General features: G+C 46.8%; 1 protein-coding gene across 5 annotated transcripts in view; it reads right to left on the bottom strand.

The window, feature by feature from the left end:
* MVB12B (multivesicular body subunit 12B) overlaps positions 1-21,839 on the bottom strand; it is a 52,492-nt gene that overhangs the window by 10,641 nt on the left and 20,012 nt on the right. For all 5 annotated transcript variants that reach the window (XM_071574094.1, XM_071574096.1, XM_071574095.1 and 2 more), the window contains one exon: positions 12,614-12,711. In XM_071574094.1, coding sequence (XP_071430195.1) covers positions 12,614-12,711 — 98 coding nt within the window. The remainder of the gene's footprint in view (positions 1-12,613; positions 12,712-21,839) is intronic.

Here is a 21,839-nt window from a genome sequence, read left to right as displayed (position 1 = left end):
GAGACCCTGGAGCACCTCACGTGGCTCCTGTGGCAGCTGGAGCTCACACCAGGGTTGTCACAGGGCAGCAAAGCAGTGGGGGCAGCAGCACTGAACCACCCAGCAGTTTGTGCAGTGAGTAGGAGAGCAGGGCCCTCCCAGGCTGGGGAAGAAAACCTCTGCCTTGACAAAGGTTTACAGCTTTCCTGTTCATCTTGAAATGACTTTGATTAAAAAACCAGGCCTGGACTAAATTTTCATTTTTGCTAATTTGATTGTCAGCCTTCATTTTCTCCGTTTCCTGCAAAGCTCATGACATGGCACAATTAGTTCTTTACTGGTAAGATCAAGCCATGAAAACACTTGAAAAAATACTCCTGGTTTTGATTATTTTCCTTTTTTAAATAAAGTGAGGGTTAAGTACTGCATGGTGACAGCTAAGGAGCACCTCAGCACTGCGGCTCCATTGGCACCAGAGAACATGGAGAGACTTCAAACAAGCTCTTCAAATTGCAAGTGTTTAGGAGCTCTTGATTTTATTATTTTTTAATAAAATGTCCCCTTTGAAGTCTGTGCACCACACTAAACTTCAAAGATCACACCTTAGCATGTGCTACTTCCAAGCAACAACCCTTAATTAATTAGAGCAGAGCAGATACAGAGCAGATACAAAACAGGGCTCTTGTGTGGGGCTGCAGCAGAGCCAGGGCAGGGCCAGCTCACCAGCAGGGAGGTGGAGGGAGGCAAAGGGAGGTGAAGGCAGGCTCTCCGTGAACGGCCGGACACTGAAGAGAAATGCAGATGCTTTTCCATTCCTTTCAGCTCCGGCTGTAACGACAGACTCCTTGGAAGTCATTAAACATGTAATGTCTGTCTGTCGTGGGGCCGGGCCGGGCGGGAGCAGCAGTTGCAAAAGGCATCTCAGGCAGCTCCACAATGGCTGCAGTGTTCCCCGGCCGGCGGCTGCACATTCTGCCGCTTGATGAGAGAAACAGCCCACTGGGTACTGTGGCCTCCTCCCAACAAGGGGATGTTTTGCACTTCAGTCATTTCAGTGCTGCGGGGTAGGAGCAGGGGGTATTAAAGCCACACGTTGAATTTCCTTACAATGTCTGGCACTGGAAACTCTGAATTTTCTTCTGCCAAGGCACCTACAGTGTGCAGTGGGATTTGCTGCCACCGCGAGGGGCCGGGGCTCCCCAGGCTCTCTGGACAGCAGCCAGGTCCCCAGCCAGGGGCAGATGCTCACACATGCAATGATGCTGTGATCCTGCCCAGCAGCACCTTGTGCCCTCCAGCTGTGCACCGAGCAACCACCATCTGTCCCACAGGGCTGCCAGGGAGACAAAGTTGCTTGGCATACTCTCTTTGCATGGTTTTGGTTTAAAGGACTTATTTTTAACACGCAGGCAGCTTTGTGTTTCCAGTAAAAACAGGGAAAAGAAGCCCAATCAGCTGCCCTACAGCACCATGCTCTCCATTCCCTAGGCATCCCTGAAGGTTAGTGGACAGAAGAAACTCATCATGAGCATGGCTAGAAAGGACATGGGATGCCCACTTCCTGCCCTGGAGGAAACTGATGCACAAAATGTGCTTCCCTATCCCATGGAACACTCATCCAGCCAGAAGAGCCTCGACGCAGACCCAAAGCTGAGGCCTTCAGTGCTGGAGAGGACAGTACAGGGCACGGGCACTGCCCAGCTGTGGGAGGCTGTACCTGACACCGAGGACTGGGGGCCCAAAAAGCCAAGAGATGTGCCCTCCTCCTCTCAGTTGCTGGACACAGAGCCACAGCCCTGCACAGGAGATCCACTGTGCCACTGCACAGCAACTCGTAATCCAGATCTCCTAATGGGATTTAATTTTTAAGTGTTCAGAGTCATTACTGGAGCCACCTATTTCTATCAGGTAAATTTCATTTGCATATGCAAATGATATCTAAATACATTGCACCATTAATATGATCAGTAATTACATAATAGTAGTCACCAATCTCCACACAGATCAAACTCACAGTTTTGTAGCTATTAAGGAAACTGTGCTTTGTAATTAATATAATCCTCATTTCCAGCTGCTAATTAACTATATAATAATTAGCTGCTTTTCCTAATGCAAATTAAATATTTTCATCCTTATTGGTAAAAGGGTGGCTTATCACTTAAAAAAGAGACAACCTAGAAATAATCCCTCCCCCTTAAAGGTGAAAAGGTAACTCCATTTTTATCAGTCTCATTTACAAATGCAAATGAGCCCTGATTAATCAAGTCACAGATAAATGTGCCCGTCTGGCACAGCCAGCACCTGGCACAGCCCTTCAGCCCTGAGGATAAGGACAGCTCCCCCCCGGCTCCTCTCCTGCCAGTGCCAGCCCTGCAGAGTTCCCATCCCAGCACAGGGGGCACACACAATCCTGCCCAGCTGCACCAGGCGCATCTGCAGTGTCCCACAGAGCTCCAGTCACAGCATGGGGGGCACACACTTTGCTGCCCAGCCACACCAGGAGCACCTGCAGTGCCTCTCTAAGCCATCCTGGTACGCAGCCAGTGCCACCGGGGCTGAGGGGCAGCGCTGCCAGCCTCCCAGGCCACCAGGGCAGGGCTGGGCCTTGGTGCAGCGCATTCATCATCTACTAAACCAATCCACCCGCTTTGCACCACCATTTGTCATTAATTATGCTAATCAGCACACCATTACTCTCCGATGACACCACAGCACTTATTAGCTAGTTACAGCTTTCAAAAGCACAGCTTATTGTGTATGTGAGTGCCATGCCTGCATTAGCCTACAGGGAAGAAATGTCCAATTATGAAGAGAAGAAATTTGCTATTATCTCCTCCTAACAAACCAATTTAGTAATTATAAAAGTCTCTGAACTCAAAAGGATTTGTTAAGAAGAACCAAGTGATGAAACCAGAGAATTTTCTTTGCAATAACTTTCTGAGTTGAAACTGAAGAGACAATAGAGAACAAGCGGTTTTTATTATCTTAATTATGACTCTTGCATCTTCACTTTGGATGATCAAAACGCAGAATTCATCTACATGCATGACTTTATTTGGCTCTTTCCTTACACTATCTGATTTATTTTAATAGATATGCAACCAAATGTGCATAACACATCCCAGAACTGCTGCGGGCACAGCCCCTTCCCAGCTCACAGCTCTGACCCAGCACAGCAGCCACCCCTGTGCATGCCTGGGGGACAGCAGGAGCAGGAGCACAGCCCTGTGCTGACAGAGCTGAGGGGATGCAAAGGGGCCTGAAGAGTCAATGCAGAACTGGCTTTGTTGGGGCATCTAATTCCTCCACAATTCCTACGTTGATTTGCTCACTGTGAGAGGACACCTCTAGTTTTAGAAGCTTAATAAGTGTTAAGGGCTCATTAATATCATCAGAGTAAATGGGCCTATTAAAACATCTTTAAGCAATATCTGAACATACATCTCCCTAAACTATATTTAATGACTGTACTTAAGATACATTATATGCAAGTCTTAATGAGACATTAGCATTTTGAAGATTAAAATTAGAGAATCCATATAAAGTCTGTCCACTTAATGTAGCCTTAAGCTGCATTGATGAAAAGCATTACCACCAAATTATTACTTCATTAGAACAAATATTTTCTAATAATTTCTGATTTATGCCATTAGTTGTCTCCACATATATTATTCATATCTATACAAAAATAAGAGTATACACTAAATAATTTTGTAGTTCCACAGGAGATGGAAGAAATTCTGAGCTTTCTAATGGCTGAGTTAATTACTTGTCTTTTTTTCCATTCTGTTAAAATACGCAATCTTCATAAAAGTTCATTTACTGTGTCCCCACTTTTCTAATTTAATTGGGGATTTTAATTCTATTAACCACAAAGTCATTTTTTAAACATGTGCTGTTCTGCTTTCCAAGGACCAGTAAGATGCCTTGGGCTGAGCCCTGGCTGGCCCCTCGGCCCCTCCATGGAGGTTGAGCACAGTGGCAGCTCAGCCCCAGGATGGAGCCCGGCTGAGGCCAGGCAGAACTCTCACTCTGTGTTCCTCATGCTGCCAATGGCCAGGCGAGGCACAGGGCATGCCAAACTAAACCAGGGCCTGACATTACCTCTGGATAAACCCTCAGCAGTGGCCATGGCAGTGTCCCTGCTCTGGAGCGAGCCTCAGCCCAGGGCATGTCCAGGGCCAGGACAGCAAGACCATGGGACACCTCCCTCAGCAACTGAGTCCCTGCCAACACAAACTGCAATAAACTTATTAGCAAGAGGGCTTTATGTGTGGTTTATTCTATATAAACAGCTTTTCATTAGATAATGAAGCCCAACAACCTTTAGAAATGTTTTCAATTATGAAAAGATGCCATTGAGATATCCGGATGATGATAATCATGGAAAACACCAGTGACATCTCCTGCTTAGAGCTGGAGTGTTCTGCGTGGATGGCTGCTCCTCCCAGGACCACCTCGCTGAGCCACATTGGGCATTTAAAAACTCCTGTTTTATTAGATGGAATCTGTAGCAACAAGACTATTTTCTGCCCAAGCCTTCTATCCAAAAGAGTGAAAAACTCATTGTAACAATTTTGCATTTTTAACTGTGCAAATTAAGCATTCTTCATAAATAACAGCCTGGTTTGCTGCACTGCAACTCCTTTTTATTAGCAGCACAGAAACACACAATGAGCAGCGTGTTCTATTATTCTTTGTCAAATCACAGAATGCTACATTAGAATAACTGTGCTGGTCAATGTAATATAGTAGATTAAATTCAACTTCTGTGCAAAACCCACTGTAAAACAGCATGATAAGAAGGCTATAAAAAATTTAATTTTACTCCAAACTCCATCAGAAAAAAAAATGGTGTGAAAAGTAATTTTGCATAATCAGTATACGCCATCTGGAACAATTAACCGATTTCTATAGAACTATGAGGATCAGTCATATCTGCTTATTAAAGATCAGAAATTATACAAGTAATAAATCCTTGAAAAAACTAAGCATACTCCCGCCTGTCAATGCTATTTTAACTTCAAATACTGAAGAACGCCTGATAAGGCTGAAAAGAAGAGATTAATATATGCAAATTACATCCAGCATTTAAAATCCCCAACAACTGTCTCTGGTTTTCTGTCCCTTATTGCTGCCTTTATGTTTTATTCATACACCAACTCACCTGTCACTTCATAAGCTATAATATTATGAGGGTATTATTAAACAGCATAAAGCCGTGCTTTAATTGGAAAGCTTCATTGCATTTTCCAATTATTTGGAGTAAATTAAAAGCAGATGCACATAGTTTAATAAGGAGTCTAATATCAGTTCCGGGAAATCAAAATTCATTGTCATTACTATGCTGTGATAGTTTTGCAAACTGTACTCCATTTTGGAGGTTTTGAAAAGAAAATCTGTCTCTGCAATCTGTTAATTGTCACTCGTTTAATAACTGTTTAAATATCCAAACCTCCAAGCATCTTCCTATTTAAAAAAAATTAAACTCTGGCACTTGGCAAAGCAAAACAAACACAAGTGCAGCCCACCCCAAGGTTGTGCTCCACAGGAATGGTGCAAGTCCCACCACCTCATCCTGAGATTAGCTCAGCTGGTTAGAGCGTGGTTCTAATAACACTAAGGCTGTGGTCTTGATCCCCATATAGTCTTAAGAACTGGACTTGTTAATCCTTGTGGGTCCCTTCTAACCAAGAATATTCTGTGATTCTCCTCTGGCAGCCACCAGCTTTTATCCACTGCTGCAGCGTGTGCAGAGCAAGGGCACCCGTGTCTGGGGGGCTCCATTGCCAGCGGGGGAGTCTCCTTGCCATCACCCTCCCTTCATCACAACACTGCTCCAGCCACTACATGCTTTGGGATGTGTCCTGCATGTGCCATGGCCCAGTCACTGGTCCTGGCATCCCCCTGTGCACCTGCTCATACGTAATTCGAAGCTCCAGGGTTTCAGCTGGATAATCTTGTCAGCAGAGACCGAGCAGTCTCCTTGGAGTGATGAGTGAGCTGAGGAGCACGGGTGATGCTGACATGCCACTCCCCATGCCAGCAGGGCAGCATTCAGCTCAGCCAGGGGCTTCACCTCCCGCACTGGCACACAACAGCAAGGTGAGGAAGACAATGAATGGCAGTCTGGGCAACAGCATGTTCACCAAAAAAACATGTCTTAAAAATTACACCAGCAAGAGAATTCATGGTTCGTGGCTCCATTGTCCCCATCTGGGGCTGTGGCCCATGTGCACAGCCCATGTAACACAGGGGGTGTGTTGCCGCAAGACACCAAGGGTCTGTATGCCATGGATGGGCTAATTTAATAACAAATACACTTTTTGAATCTCATTAAACACAGTATTAAGTTACACACTTCCCTTTATGAAATACGCAGCTGCAGCATTTTACACGAGACTCCAGCTTCCCTGAACCGCTGGATATTAATAGAGCCTTTTATATTTGGAAGATTATCCAGGTCTCTTAGCCAAAGACTGAAAATTGCAATAGGGTAAAGAACAGGCTGACTTTAATCTCAGCCTCAGTAAAGAGGTTTCAATGCAGAATAAAGCTTGTGTCACAACTTGTCTGGTTTTCAGACCATCCCGATTAAAATTCAGTGTCACAAAATATAAATTTAGTTCCGCTTCTACTCTTAAGAAGTGTCAGGAATGTACATGAAGGTATAGGGACCAACTAGAGCATGTAGCACAGGACCTGCCCTTCAGAGAGTGGGGGTCCCAAATCCCTCAAACATTGTAGGGGATCACAGAACCACCAGGAACTGTGCTAGAAGACAAAGACAAAAGCAATCCTTGTGCACTGATCCAAAAAATAGCATCTCCCTTTTTTTTCAAAATTACCTGTTTTAATAAAGCAGACAACAGTGTGCCAAGTGAGCCATTTAATTATCTGCAAAAATGATGAAGCAAAACAATAGTTTGCAAAAATAAACGACTAACATCTGATTAAAATGTCTGTCCACTGACATAAAGAAAAAAGACAGTGTCTTTTAAAAGAAAACAGACATCTAAGGAAGTGGCAGGTGTGGCCAGATAACCTGGCATTTTGCAGCAAGAAGTTGACATATGGGCACTGAAACCCAACAAAATCTAGAAAGCCCTCTGAAAGCAACTTCTTTTGTCACTATAAAAAAAGAAAAAACCCCAGGAGGATAGATACAAGGCATTCTCCTGGGAACAGGGGAAGGAATTAGGAAGCAAACTGCTGCATTAGAACCAGTGTGGAAGGCAAACACTTGCCATGCTGCTGCCAGGACAGGTGACTCCTGCCCCTTGCCGAGAGCTGCCACTTCCAGCACAGAAAAGCAACTCAGCTTCCTTTTTGGGAATCCACTGGCTTTGACGTTTTACAGATCATTAACATCAGTTTCCACTCCTCTCTCTCTGCTGGCTCCAGAGAGCTGGATTAGAAACCAGAGCAGAGTGAATGTCCAACCTGACTGCAGTGCCAGCAGGGGCAGCCCATCCTCCTGCAGATGGATCCCAGCTCAGCTTGCCCTCATGCCATGGTCAGACCCTGGCTCAGCTCACCCCCATGCCCTGGCTGGGCTGCACTGGGCTGAGCCTCTCTGCCCCCTGCCCAACAGGGCCCTGCCCAACAGGGCCCTGCCCCAGAGCCTCCTGCTGGGAACATTCACCTGTACGACCCAGCAGGTGGAACCTGGACTGGAACGTCCACGCACAAATGCTTCCCTCTCCAAGGAATTCTGTTCTAGTCAGATAAACAGGCCAAGAGAAAGGATGAGACTGTGGTACATTCAAATTACAAAAACTTGTCTGCTCTACCCCCAAAACATGTCTATCTGTAATGTAACACCACTGATGGCTACAGGGAAATTTCAGGGGGAAAAGAAAGACAAGCCTGCTCAGCAGAATGCAGTGCCACAGACCTATGGCAGCAACAGCTCTGCCCACCTGACTTCAGCTAAGAAACTCCCACTATGGGGAAGCACTTGGCTCCAACCTGCTCATGGACTCCCACGGATCCCCACTATGGCAAAGCACACAGTTCAGATCACCTTGTGGGTTCCCAGAAACCCCCTCTCTGGGGAAGCACACGGCTTGGACCAGCTCATGAGGTCCCACAAACCACACCTGAGACCATTAAACTCTCCTTGGCAAACTCAGTCACTAACTTCCAGTGCAACACCCTGCCACATGCTCTGCAAGCTGCCTTGAGCCTTTTATCCACCACTGACCATTTGCCTGGGATAATTGTGTCCATCTCAAGCTGGTAGGTTGAGTCCTAGTCCAAGGCTGGGGTGGGTGCAGGTGGCTCTGCCAGCACAGAGGGGCAGTGTCTGTCCCCCCAAGGAGCAGGTCATGGGCTGGCCATGCAGCCACCCTGCATCTGGCCTCAGCCTCAGGCAGAGACAGCTCTGCCTGAAGAGCTTGAGTAGAGTCTTCATGGAGGATTTTGTAATCCAGAATGTTTCCATTTCAGTGGCACTTACAGAGCAGAAAACTTATGGGAGGCAAGATCTCAAGAGGCACCAGCACACCTTGCTGGAGCCCACTGCTTAATAACTTCAGAGCGCTGCAGTGGTGTTAGATCCCATCCAATTAGTGAGGCCTGCAGGAATATTTGCATTCCTAAACCTCCAGGTTCCTGAAGGGGTTAAAGCTTATTATTAGCATATAATTTACAGGTCCCTTCTCCCAGGAAAGAAATAATGCACAGTAAATGCCACATTCATTTTAATAATACATGTTGCAGTCTGTGCCCAACATCTGCACAAAGGTAAAGCCGACAGATTTTTTTGACATGTCCCACTCTGCCATCGAAACACAGGCTTTTTGTTTCCTAAGTGACGGAAGGTTTAATCAAGAAAGCAGGCAATTCATCAATCGAAACAAGGCTGCTCACACCGCCCTGACAGCACACACATGGTTTTATACAGAAGAAACCTGGCCACCTGTCAGCAGCACCTTTTACATCAGGATATACAAATACACCAGGTGATCAATCCTCCAGCTCTTCCCATTCATTTCTTCGTTTTCTTATTATATTTTTCTTTATGCTAGATGTTGCCCTCATTCTCTGCAGGGGTAGATGGGAGACAAGGCAAGCTATGGCTGTTTATACACTATCATAAAAATTTATATACCCTTAGAGTGACTTATTTCCCTTTTTGAGTACCATTATTATAAATAATTTTTCACTTCATTCAGGAATTTTCCCTGTACATTATTATCTGTGCCTGCCTGCGAGGGCTGCATCTCCCTCACTGTCCTTGTGCCCCTGATAAGCCAAAGCAATATGCAGGCAGAAGATGCTCAAGTCTGAAATGAAGGCAGTATGTAGTCACAACAACATCTTAATTAAGCTGAAGGCCATGAGCAAAGACTGTGCTATGAAATACTGAGCTGTGTCTGTCAACGGATCTGTCTGGAGCAAGGCATTCTTCTTCCAGCAGCTGCCTGTTCCAGCACACACGTTAAACCTGTCAGCTCCTCAGCACCCCTCTCACAGCAGCACCCATGGACCTTCTGCACATTAACTCTGAACTAATTCTGCCTTTTGGTCTGGGGTGTGTGGCATGGGGTGGGACCAGTGAGGGTGCTGGGCATGAGGATGATGCCAGCAGTCCCAGTGCTGAGCTGCCATGGCAGGTGACTGGCTCCTGCTGTGGGGTCTGGGCAGTGTTTCCCTATCTGCACCCTGTCAGGGACTGACTTACTAGTTTACTGTGCCTTTCCTTGACTCCAGTTTTGTGCATCCAACAATTGCATTACACAGCCAAAGGCGTAATGGGCAGTTCCACTGAGGATACAGCCATTCTGCCAAAATGTATCTGAGAAAGAGAGTAGGACTGACAGTCAAAATTCATTCCACCTTCCACAGACACACTGAATCCCAGCTGGAAATGTTGCTCTCATCGACTACTGAGAAAACCTTGGATCCCTACAGAGAGTGAAGCAGGACCATGCTGCAGCTCTTCATTCCACCCCTCCCTTCCCAAGCAGCTCCTCCTGTGCCCACCACAGACTGAGGTGATACCAAAATAGGAAGAGAAGAGACTGCTCTTAATGGCTTTTGTTTCCCCCACCAGTCCCAGGAGCTCCTCCACTGTGCTGAGAGCCAAGAGAGGGAGCCCACAGACCTGTCCATGCACCAGGCAGGCAGAGAGGAATCCTGCACCCACCAGAGCCTCACATCCCCTTGCCCACTTGCCACCACAGCCTGCATCGCCTTCCTGCACCCATCCCTCCCCAGCAGGGACCCCACTGTGGCAAAGCATGGCCTGGCAGTACAGTTTAGGCTGGCACATTCCTAAATCTTCCATTGCCATGGCACTAGAGCGAGCACTGCAGATAGACCAGACTGGCTGCACATGACACCAATGGAACAGGAAACTTGGGAATGGTTTCCACAGGGTGTCTGAGGGCTAAACCACCTCAACAAGGTTTAGGCACATAAAGGGAATTGTCACAGCACCTCATTGAAGCTGCTGACAAGGCAGAAGCTGTGCATGAAGATCCTGCCAATGCACAGGATGTTTCATATGACAAGAGCCTTTCTTTGGAAAAGGCTCACAGCTGCAATAGCCATTACAGCACATACACAACTTGTGTAACAGCCTTTCGGGAGGAGAATGTGCAATTGAAGGAAAAGTAAGCATTATATACTTCAAAATGTGCTCATGCAAACATGGAGAACTAATCCTCTGTCCAGTTCCACAGGCCTGTCTTGTGCTTTGCCTGTAATGATCTGATACAGCAGTCAGATTCTTTGCAAAGCAGGCTCCTCAGGCTGCATGGTGAGCAAAGGCAGCCCAGCACATCCTGGAGCAAGGTTTGTCCCAGTAACACCCACACCGAGCTGCTGCTGTTGGTGTATTTGGTGCTTTCTCAGGAGAGAAGGCACAGCTTCCCATCCCCATTGCAGGATTGTCTCACGAACACAGGAACACACCTTCCCTTACAATTTCAAATCTATTAGGGCAGGAGAGTAACAAGAAAAACAAGGACTGACAAGAATTATGCAAGTGTTCTATTCTATCCCTTTAGGAACCCGGAGCTGCAGTTTCAGGCAGAGATTACCTTTTAAATAACCCTTTGATTATGGTACATGAATTAATGCCATGTTCCCATGTTACAAGTGTCACTCAGTATTAATAGCAAGAACCTGTGAATGGCACATTTTTGTCATCTCTTCCCTGATTATGCATAAACAGTACCTACTGCACAGCCCACTGAATCCATTGCTGTTTTTTCTGGGTTTTCAAACTGTCCTAAAATCTCCTTCAGCCAAGTGAAGGGACTGGACTTTCATTGTTTTCACAGAGCGAGGTTTAAAGCCAGTATTTTTATCCCTTGCAAAACCAACATAACAAAGAGAAAACTGTTGGCTAAGTGTGATTCTACCATGCCTTCACAGTATTTGTTCAGGTGTAACAGCACACAAAAAAAAACCTCCAAGGAAAACTGTAGCACCCCAGCAACACCCAGCCAAAATACAGCACTGAGGCTGGTCTCTAAGATGGTGAAACACACTCCTGGGCCACAGTTGCACCCAGTGTTTTTCAATCTGCAGAACCAAAAGTCCCTTTGCTTTGGCCCATGAACAACTCCCAGACCACACAGCTCTAAGCACATCCCATGTGATGGAGTACTCGAGGTACAACTCTAAAGCATCCCTGGCTCTTCTTCCTGGGCCCAGAGAACCTGGCTACATTCCCTTTGCACTCACTCTTCCCTCAGGAAACGAGCACTTGGAGCCAAGACCTCCTCCCGAAGAGCAGAGCTGCCAGGGACAGCTCCCAGGGACCCCAGCTCCAAACCAATCCACTGAGTGGTCGTGAGAGACAGTAACAGATACCTGTACCTGCATGAAGGAAGGAACAGCCTTAATCCTCCCCATTTTATTTCAATAAACAACTTCCTGCAGACTAGTACTAGTTAAAAACAAGAGCTGGCTAAAATATTAATTGGGAGGTTTTTTCCATGTTGACATCTGGAAACTATTGCTGGCTCTAGCACTCGTATACTGTTTTGGAATGGTGAACAGAGGGAAACTGCAGCTAGAGAGACCAACCATGCATGTGCAAGCATATGGTTCTCACAAATAATGCAGAACCCCCATATCCTAACATCTAATTCCAAATTTGCCCCAATAGTGAGTAAACAAATCTATGCAGTGCTAGTACTAGGAATACAGAAATGGGAAAGAGCAAAGGCCTCTCTTTTTAATCAAAGTTAAGGGTAGCAAAGAGCACTGTGTTTGAAACTCATCCCTGCTGGTCAGACTAAGCCTCCTGTGAAACCAGCAGAGATCTCTCTTGTGACTCACCTGTGAAGATCATGAAAAAGATGAAGAGCAAAGTATGTGTCAATGTTGCCTGCCATCAGAGCTCTCACCTAGCACCATTCCTCCTCAAGGAATGCAGCAGCATTCCTCCTCAAGGGCTGCAATCTCCCTGAGCAACACTTCCTGCTGGCAGCACATGTGTCTGGCCATGTCCTGGAGTCTCTCTGCACCCCAGCTGCTCTCAACTGTTAAACGGCACTGATGAAAAGCTGCTGCCGCTTCGTGGGTGCCACACACCTGGCTGTTTGCACGTGCAGGTTGCTGTATTTGGTTACATTTCTGATGAAATAAGAGCAAAGAAGCCGGGGCAGCTCACCTGAGATGGCATACAGGTTGGAGTGCTGATGCTCCAGGTCCAGGCGGGTGCTGTGACTCTTCCCCCGAAAACTGGCCGGGAGTGTCAGTGAGATATGCCTGAGGGACAGAGAGGGGACATGGGGAGAGGTTACTACAGAGCGGAAAATCCTGCTGCTGTCAGCTCGCTCCAGCTGGACAACCCCATTCAGGTTGACCAGCAAATTTCAGTACTAACATTACTGCCAAAACTGTCTACAAACTGCCTACACCCAACATCAGCCCCCTCCACCCCACTGAGCACTGGGCTCAGCCAACATCTGAGGGCTGCAACACTGACCATACACCCTGGCAGAGCATCCAGCCTTGGCAGGGCATCCCACTGAGCACTGGGCTCAGCCAACATCTGAGGGCTGCAACACTGACCATACACCCCTGGCAGAGTATCCAGCCCTGGCAGGGCATCCACCCCAAGAAGGGCATTTGCCCCTGGGCCAGGCACAGCAGCTCCACACAAGCCAGCACCCAGGAACAGCCCACATGGCTTTTCTCTTTTAATTAAAATCTGTATTTTTCTAGTGCAGATCCCAGGTGTGTGTGAATTTTAATAAAATATTACCATTAATCTTCTGGATCGCATTGCCACACATAATGAAGATGCTCTCTCTTCACAGAGGGGTTCAGTGAACCATGAGGCAGAGGCAGCAGCTCCCACCTCACCTGAGCGAGAGCAGGTGACAAGGGCAGACCCTTGGCATCGCCCTCCTGCCAGCAGGAGAACCAGGTGGCCTTTGTGGCCTTCTGGACTCCCTGTGTGTGAAACAGGGGCCCTGTGTATTCTCCAGCAGAGTATCAAATCCACTTCCTCAGCCAGCAGGTTTTATCTATTGCAGGAATCATCCAGAAGTTATCAGTCTTTAAAAACAGGACACATTTTGGGAAGAACTTTGTATTTTTAGCCCTCAATGCAGCTGATGGGGAAAAGCACAGATAAAATAAGAAAAAGCAAACATCAGTCTGAGTTTGCTTCCGCTTCCCAAAGCTACTTCTAACCAAAAAAAGGAAGGTGTGAAAATATATTTGAATTTGGCTATCAGTTTGCTGTTTAAAACTCAATCCACACGAGAGTCTCTGGAGCAGAGGCAGGTTAGTCATGAACACACTTTAAACCAGGAGACTGCCTGTAGGCATGACACACTTTTCATTTGGTTTTTAATAGCAGTATCCGAAAATACTTTCCAAAGCACCAAACAGAAACCCAGTAAAAAGACTTTGAATATTTCTGGCCTGTAGGGGAACTGCTTTCTTCACCCTGAACAGAAGAGCAAACAAAGGAAGCAAACAAAGCAGATCTACTTAGAAGGCCCACTTCTAAGGAGAGTCTTTTTTAGAAGTTTGTACCAGCTTGTGCTGCAGGAGAGGCTGAACCCCTGCCCTTTGGACAGTCCTCCTGCACAGCCCACTGCCATGCCAGGGAGGTGACACATGTCCCCTCAAGCCAGGGATCGCAGGGACCCTCCTGTGGCCAGTCCAAGGCTGGCACTGTCTGAACATGACAGAGCTCTCAGCTCCAGAACTCAGGCAGCAGCCTTCCAGCACAGCTCTGAGTCCTTTGCTTGCAGAAGAATCTGTGCCACGGTGTGCCAGGCAGCTCACGCGCAGTGCCAGATGCCGGAGGGTGCGCACGTGCCACGCGTGTAATGAAAACGAATCGCTCGCCCGCCAGGGGAGTGACCACACGTGCACGAACAGCAGCAGCAGGTGTACCCAGCCCTCACTGCCTAACTCTGCAGGGAACTGCACGTGCTCTCCACGCACACTGATGTTCAGACACACCGAGGAATCCCGTGGCGGCAGGGGATGGGGACAGCACACCCGCAGACCTGCCCGCAGTGGGCAGCGCTCCCACCACTGCCCCTGGGGCTGGTGAGGAGCCCCAGACCAGCCTGACACCAGCGGCTTGACTGTGGCTGTCATGAGGCTGTTTGGAAATGATAGCCCACATTCCCTCTCTGGGAGCCACTTGCCATTTCTGAGGTAGGACAACTGGGCATCCATCGCCCCCACCGAGCTGCATGTGTACAGCCTGAAGGTATCTCCCAGAAGAACATTAGCTACATGACCACAAGACAGGGCAGTGACTGCTGGATGGAAATCAGCTCTCCCCTTCCCCCTTTCTTCTTATAAAAGCATGACATTGTAGGGAGAAATGAGAAACAAAGCCTAATTTATTTTAAATTAATGCAAACTTTGGCCAGGATCAATATAACTTATACCTACAAAGTTGATTGCATAATGCATTTTCCTTATGTGTTGTGAGAGCCAAATCATTTTGCATTGTAGAAGACAAAAAACGTGAGGCTGCCATTGAAAAGCAAGAAAATCCCAATTACAAAGTCCCCAAGTTCCTAAACATATCGTGAAAGTATGTGCAGCTCTGCAGCATATGGCAAATCAATTACTAGTTTAAATTTTAAAACAAAAACGTGGTAAATGTGTTGCACAAATAATCAGGAACAACGGTTTGGTTTAGATTACAGCGGCCACTAGAGTTTTGAATACAATTAATCATCATTCCAGGCAATGGGAAGCCATATTGACACTTATTCCTAATTTGAATATTTAATTAGGGTGAAGTTCTTCATCAAATTATCACAGAACTGGGAGGAAAGCCTAAAAGATTTAAACAATCACTACTTTAACCCTTCTGCAACTTCTCACCTGTGAGCACAACAATCTTTCTGCTGTTTTGCAAAGCTGTAACACACTCAGGTAATGTGACAAGAGAGTATGTAAATGGCACTACAAATATCCCGGGAAAGGGGCATGGACACCTGACATCCCAAAGGGCTTCTCCATAGAGGCCAGGCTGGCACAGGCTTCCAACTGCCTGTGTTTCTTGACCTTCACCAGAGCAAATTTTTCAGGCCTGTTTTAGCAGCAAGTGTGGTTCTTTCCAGGGCTTTTGTGGTTTGTTGTTGGTTTGGTTATTTTCAGTTGAAAAGCTGGTCCAAAACCATCCACCAGGCTCCTGTGCAGAGGGACACCAAAGCTGCCACCCACAGCTGACCTGGCACAACTGCCTGCTTCTGCCTGGGGGGTGTCCCAGCCCTGGTTCTGCACTGGGAGCTCATGGGATGGGGCTGGACCCTGGTGCTGCTCTGGACCTGCTGCACCTCCCAGCACCCCATGGGCATCCTCCCCCTGCACAGCCCTGCCTCCCAACACTCAAACACCCCTTTACGTGCTGTATTAATCCATATAAGAAAATCTCTTTTAATGAGGAGTGATATAGTTATGAACTCTCTAGAGCCATAATTAGAGCAAACTAATTGAAGTTGTGTTTTGACACACTTTCCAAATTCACGGGTACTGCATGACATATTCACAACACTCCTGCTGCACACCATGGTGACAGCAAAATCATTAGGCTAATAACACTTATTTGCATTCTGATCATGCCAGTGGCGGCCGTTAAATGCTGCCTCAACCAGTGCTCGTTTACTCGGAAAGTTTCCACTGAAAGATATTAACAGTAATTATTAGTACTTTAGTGAATCTCTGATGTTAAGGAATGGCAACTCACATTAACTTCCCCCATGCCAATTATCTTGCTTTTGGATTGTCACCACAAGAAGGTTTCCTCCTCCCCAAAGGGAAGTGATGAGGTGTTTTGGTGCTGCAGAAGGATGGACAGTCCTGCCCAGGCCAAGCACAGGGCTCCAGGCTGTCCCTCCATAGCTGAAGTCAAACCCACACTGCTACAGCACTGCTTCGATGCCACACGTTAACCCAGCAAATCATAATTTTCAGACACTTCAGGATGAACCCACTGCAACAGCTCAGGACAGGGCAGGTTTCGTTACTCTCTTCGCTTCAGTTGCTCTTTTAGTCAGTAAGTCCATACTACAAGTCAGCATGTGATGTGGAGATCCTTCATGGGCAGGTGAAGGGGCTTTGAAGTCTGTGCACATTATGGTCACTAATTCAATGTTTTTGGAGAGTAACTCACATAAAACAGGCCCAGGAACGCTCAACAGCTCCAAACCAGTTAAGAACTGTCTGCAGGAAGGTGATGAACTGCTTTTGAAGTGAGGGGGCAAGTACTCATATAAAGGAAGAGGGGATCACAAGGGGAAATGCCAGATATCAAAGGATGTTTCATATTTCATATAAAAATATCAACAATTCACAGCAGAAGCCCAGTGACAAGACGAGCTTCAGACCCAGCAGTGACAGTCTGAGGTGGTACAAATGTTGCACCCAGAGCAGGATTTGGATCATCAGGCAGCAAAGTTTGTTTCTTTCAGAATGACCTTCAGAACAGTGCTAAAAACCCTGCAGTCTCATGGGAACACCTTCCAAACAAGAAGAACCTTATTTTCCATAATCAACAATCATGGTAAGATCATGTCTCATGAAAAACTGAGGACAGACAATTAAATTCCAAGCTGTAAAAAGCTGAAAACACACCTAAAATGAGTTAATATCAGGCTGCAGCTCTCAAGAAACATAATCCGACGTGAAAGCTTTGCCTATAGAGATTGGAAAGGGCCCATTTCTAAGAAAAGGAACTGCTGGGGTTTCACAGATTGGCATCAGAGGACTTGGCAACTCTAGCAGAAGGCATTTCCCAGGCTGAAGCTCACAGCCACTGCAGGTATCTGTGGTTTTAGTGGTGGCCAGATCCCAGCTACAGAATTCATTCACAGCCCTTAACTTTGACTGTGCTGGGGTGCTATCATGCCAGAACACCTACCTCATACTCCAAAGAACTGCAATGAAAACCAAAACTGCGAGGCAAAAATCACCTCGGGTAATGGACTTCATTCCAGACAATCTATTCTAATCGTGTAAACCAAATACTTAAATACTTTCTAAAACCTTCATGACCCTTTCCCTAAAACAAGCAACATATGGGCTTTGCAAGCATTTCATCTCATTCCAAGCTACTAAAATATCCTATTTCCTAAAAGTCAATGAGACCTGGGGGTGTCAGATTCAGATTTTATAAAAGCATAAATGCAGTAGAGAATGAAAAAAGGAGTAGGTGATTCTTTCCATGTTCAGATCTCCCCATTTAACTTTCCCAGCTGTAGGAAGGGAGGAAGGCAGTGTGTGCTCCATGCACTGTGCACAGCTTGTGCCTCCACGTGTCCCCCTCCCCAAATGGCCACATCACGATGACAGGGACATGATGCTGCACCCCAGTCAAACAGGAGTGGCCACAGGCTGAACACACAAACCCCAGTGATGCTCATGAGCACACACAATCTACTGCAGACCAGCAACCCAAAATGTAAGGCCTAATGCAGAATGAAGCTCCTGCAGCCTTCTCTACACAGGGATTAATTCAGATCAGAGGACTTGAGTAACTAGGACAGAGCAGCTGCCAAACAACAGAAAAAACCCAACAAGTTTAATTTACATCGCTTGGAAGTCTGAGCTGCAGCCCATTAAATCCTTATAGGCAGAGGCTGCATCAAAGAACTGAGACCTCGCACTGCAAGCACGAAGTGCTTATGAAGTGGTTGTCTCAGCTGAGCAGCGCCAGGTCTCAGGAGGCTGCGGCGGGAAGCGCGCGGCTTCCACATCCTTCATGAGCTGCTCTCCAGAGTCAGGAGTTTTCAGATAATGAAGCAGTAGGGAAAAATTGCCAAACAGCAGAAATACTCCGAAAAGATAAATTACACACAGCACAAGCTTCCTCAGTTAGGATTTTAAATTCTGTCAAATTAATCAGCACAACAAAGCCCAGGCTCACATGTCCAACACGAAGCCCCTCTCAGAGACGAGCCTCTTGCCAAGGGCAGGGGATGGTGGGGGCTGCTGCCCAGGGAGACCTCACAGCTCTGGGGTGCTGCAGGCACAGCCTGGCCCATGGGAACATCAATGCCTTCCCTGCAAAATCTGTTAAAACAAATATTCCACATAAAGACTCATTTGGGAAGAGCACATTGTCAGCACTTTGCCAGTAATAAATAATGACAGTCCAAACACTTTACTAAAAGCAATAAACTTACAAAGTGTTTTGGAAAATGGTGAAAGTGACTGATTTAAAGAAGGAAGTATCTGAACACAACCACATGCACGTACTTTAGAGTGAAAGCACAGATTACAAATCATCATCATCAGAGATCATATTAAATAGCAGACAACATACAAGTTTTAGGGAAAAATGCTCAATGCCCCCAGAGGGCGTATTTAACAACCCAGACTACAGCTTCTCCAAACAGATACCTTTGGTTTGGACTTAACAGCCCTGTGCTATGCCCCAAGAAAACATGCATCCAGGAATAATGCTACAGCAAGAATAGGGCTCCATAAAGAAAAATGACACTAAGGAGGTCAAAGCCTCTTCACTCAGAGCAGTCCCCAAATTTTTCAAGGCATCCTCAAAAGCAGCTACATCAATCAGGATCCTTCTAACTACAGTTCATGGCTTTCCTTCTCAGCTGCTGCAAGGGACTCTTGTGTCTGGAAACCAACCATATTGTTTAAACATTTTTTCCTAATCATCATTTTCTACCACTAAAACATACTGGACTGGGACCAATTTTTGCACGTCTTCATCCAGCTGAGCTGGATGCAAGCCACACAGCCAGTGCCATTTCATAACAAATCCTTTATGGGAACCAGACTCTGGAGAAACATGTGCCAACCCTGCTTACCCACCCAAACTACCATGTTCAGACCAGCACAGCCTGTATGCATCATGGACATTGCATCCTTACATTTTGTTTACCATCCCCACAGGAGAGGGCCCATGGAAATTCTTCCTCCAGGCTTCAACTTACTGTTTCAGTCTCCTGAGGTTTTTAATCCATTGCTGCTGAGATATGACCTCAGCCCTTATGCCATCCTGGGTAAGTATGTAATTCAAAAACTAGGAATATTGTGCTGTGTTTTGTGATGCAAGTAATTTAAGCATTCAAGCCAAATAATATAGTCAATACACAATAATGAATATAATTACTATATTGTATTTTAACATGATCTTATAGGTCTTTTCCAATGCAAAACATTCTATGATTAGTTTCAAGTCAGAAGGTGGTTGTACTTCAGAGCTCTCCTGATGAAACAGATCAGAAAATGCACTTTGTAGAAAGGATCCCACTCACAACATTTCTCAGAGCAGTTTCCAGTTACACCAGAAACATCCATTCCAAAGTACTCCTTATCTGGCAGCACTTGGTTCAGTTGAGGGGTTTAAGGGAGATCCTCAAGGCCCTGTGGAAGCATCCCAGTCCTCAGGCCACTGGCTGTGGCTGCCCTTGGGCCACAGCAGTTTTCTCAAGTCTTGGCTTCTTTCTACACCGGAGTAGAAAAGCACTGAAACCCTGGAACCTTTTCCCTTGTGGACTCTTCATAAAAATCTATTTTAAATGCCTTAAAGAAAAAATTAATATAGTTATTTCTGAATAATAGGGTAGCTACTTAAAAAATAGGGAAGGCAGAAGACTTCCCACTTCCTCTCCATTACTCCATTGCACAGTCAGGCTGGCGCATCCCAGCCCCAGCTCTGGTCTCCTCACTGGCTTGGTGGTGCTGCTTTATGACCTGCCATGACTGCACATCATCAGCCTGCAGCAGAAAGACACACACTGATCCCTTCCCAAGCTTACACCACCAACTTCAAACACTGTTAATAAATCAACCTGAAAAATCAGATTTTTCTGCCAGGCAAGGAAATTCGTATGTTCCTCAACATGAAGCTCCACTGGAAACAGAGAACAGGAGCAAATCTTTTCCCTTTTCTAAGAAAGGGCACCTTAACTAATGAAAAGGTAATTGGGAAAAAATAACAGGGAGCTCAGGAGGAAAATTCACACATTGCCCTTATTCCGGGGATTTAAGTCGGGCAATGGCCACCTACTAATCAAAGCCGAAGGAGCACTTCTCTGGTGCAGTGCTCTGCCAGAGCAGTGTGTGAAGACCCCAGCACTTGGTGGCACAGACTGACCTGCTCCACGCAGAGAGGGAAGGAGGGACCCAGAGCTGCCAGAGCTGAGCTGCAGCACAAGCTGTTCCTGTTAGTTTTCAGCCAGAGCCACAGCACAGTGGCCACATGCTGGGCCCTCTCTGCAAGGCCCGAGCCCCAGGAGGAGGCAGGAGAGGGAGAGGCTGCCCAAGCTGGGGCAGAGGCCAGAGGGACTACCATCTCCCCTGGACAGGCCAGCATGGGGCCCTGTGGCCACATGGGAGCTGCTGTGGGACCAGCACCCACCTGCAACCCCCTCCAGGCCAGAACAGTCCAGAACACATGCTGCACAGGCATCCCAGGAGGCAGCTGGAGAAGCTCTGCCCTTCTGAACCTGCACACCAACTGGCTGTGCTAACACATGACAGGAATGCAAGGGCACTGCAGCCAGATCTTCCCTCTCCTCTTCCAGGTAAGCCCTTAACCTTTTGGATGACAGCCTCACAAACCAAATGACTGAACAATTCCCAGGGTCAGTGAGAATCTACATTTTCAAAACCTGACATCAACAAGTAACAGTTGTGACTGAATCCAAGTCTCTCCAAGAGGGAGATTAAACGCCTGTGACACATCGTCTGCAATCAGAGTACTCCATTTCCCCAAGTATCCATCACAGATTGATAACATCCACGCAAAAAGTTAAGTGCAATTATGTCTGTCACTGTAAAACACACATTGACTGACATCCTGCTTGCAGCTGACAAATTGTGAGCGGGCTGTTTGAGTGACAGTGGCAGGGGCTCCTGAAGGAATGTGCTCCCAAGTCACAGAAGCCACCGAGTGCTCAGCACTGTGGCTGGGACGGAGCCACTGCACCGCAGGGCAAAACGGCTCCAGGCACTCACAGCAGGCACTCACAGGCACTGCAGGCACTCACAGCAGCGAGGGGCTTGGTCTCAAAATGCTGGACCTGGACTTTAAGAGGAGAATGTCACCCACCAACTCTGCTCCAGCCTGCTCCAACAGAGTCTCAGGCATGGCAGGGCCGAGGCCCAAGACACTGTTCAAACATTTGTGGCACATGCTGTTCTCCAAGACCCCACCCATGCACTGGCAATCACAGATGCACAGGCTGGGTGAAGCAGCAGTGTGCCAAGGGCCAGGTGAGTCATCTGTTACCAGTACCTCTTTTAGAGGAGGATTACCTTCCTGCTCTCTCAAGCGATGCTACCATGCATCACAAACTTTGTGTGCAGAGCAGAGGTACCAAGGGAAGTTCCACAAACTCCCTTACATGACTTGAGCCTACAAAAGCCATCCTTCAGCA

Source organism: Pithys albifrons, chromosome 20 (assembly GCF_047495875.1).
Source record: "Pithys albifrons albifrons isolate INPA30051 chromosome 20, PitAlb_v1, whole genome shotgun sequence".
NCBI lineage: Eukaryota > Metazoa > Chordata > Aves > Passeriformes > Thamnophilidae > Pithys > Pithys albifrons.
This window is presented reverse-complemented; position numbering and strand designations above follow the sequence as displayed.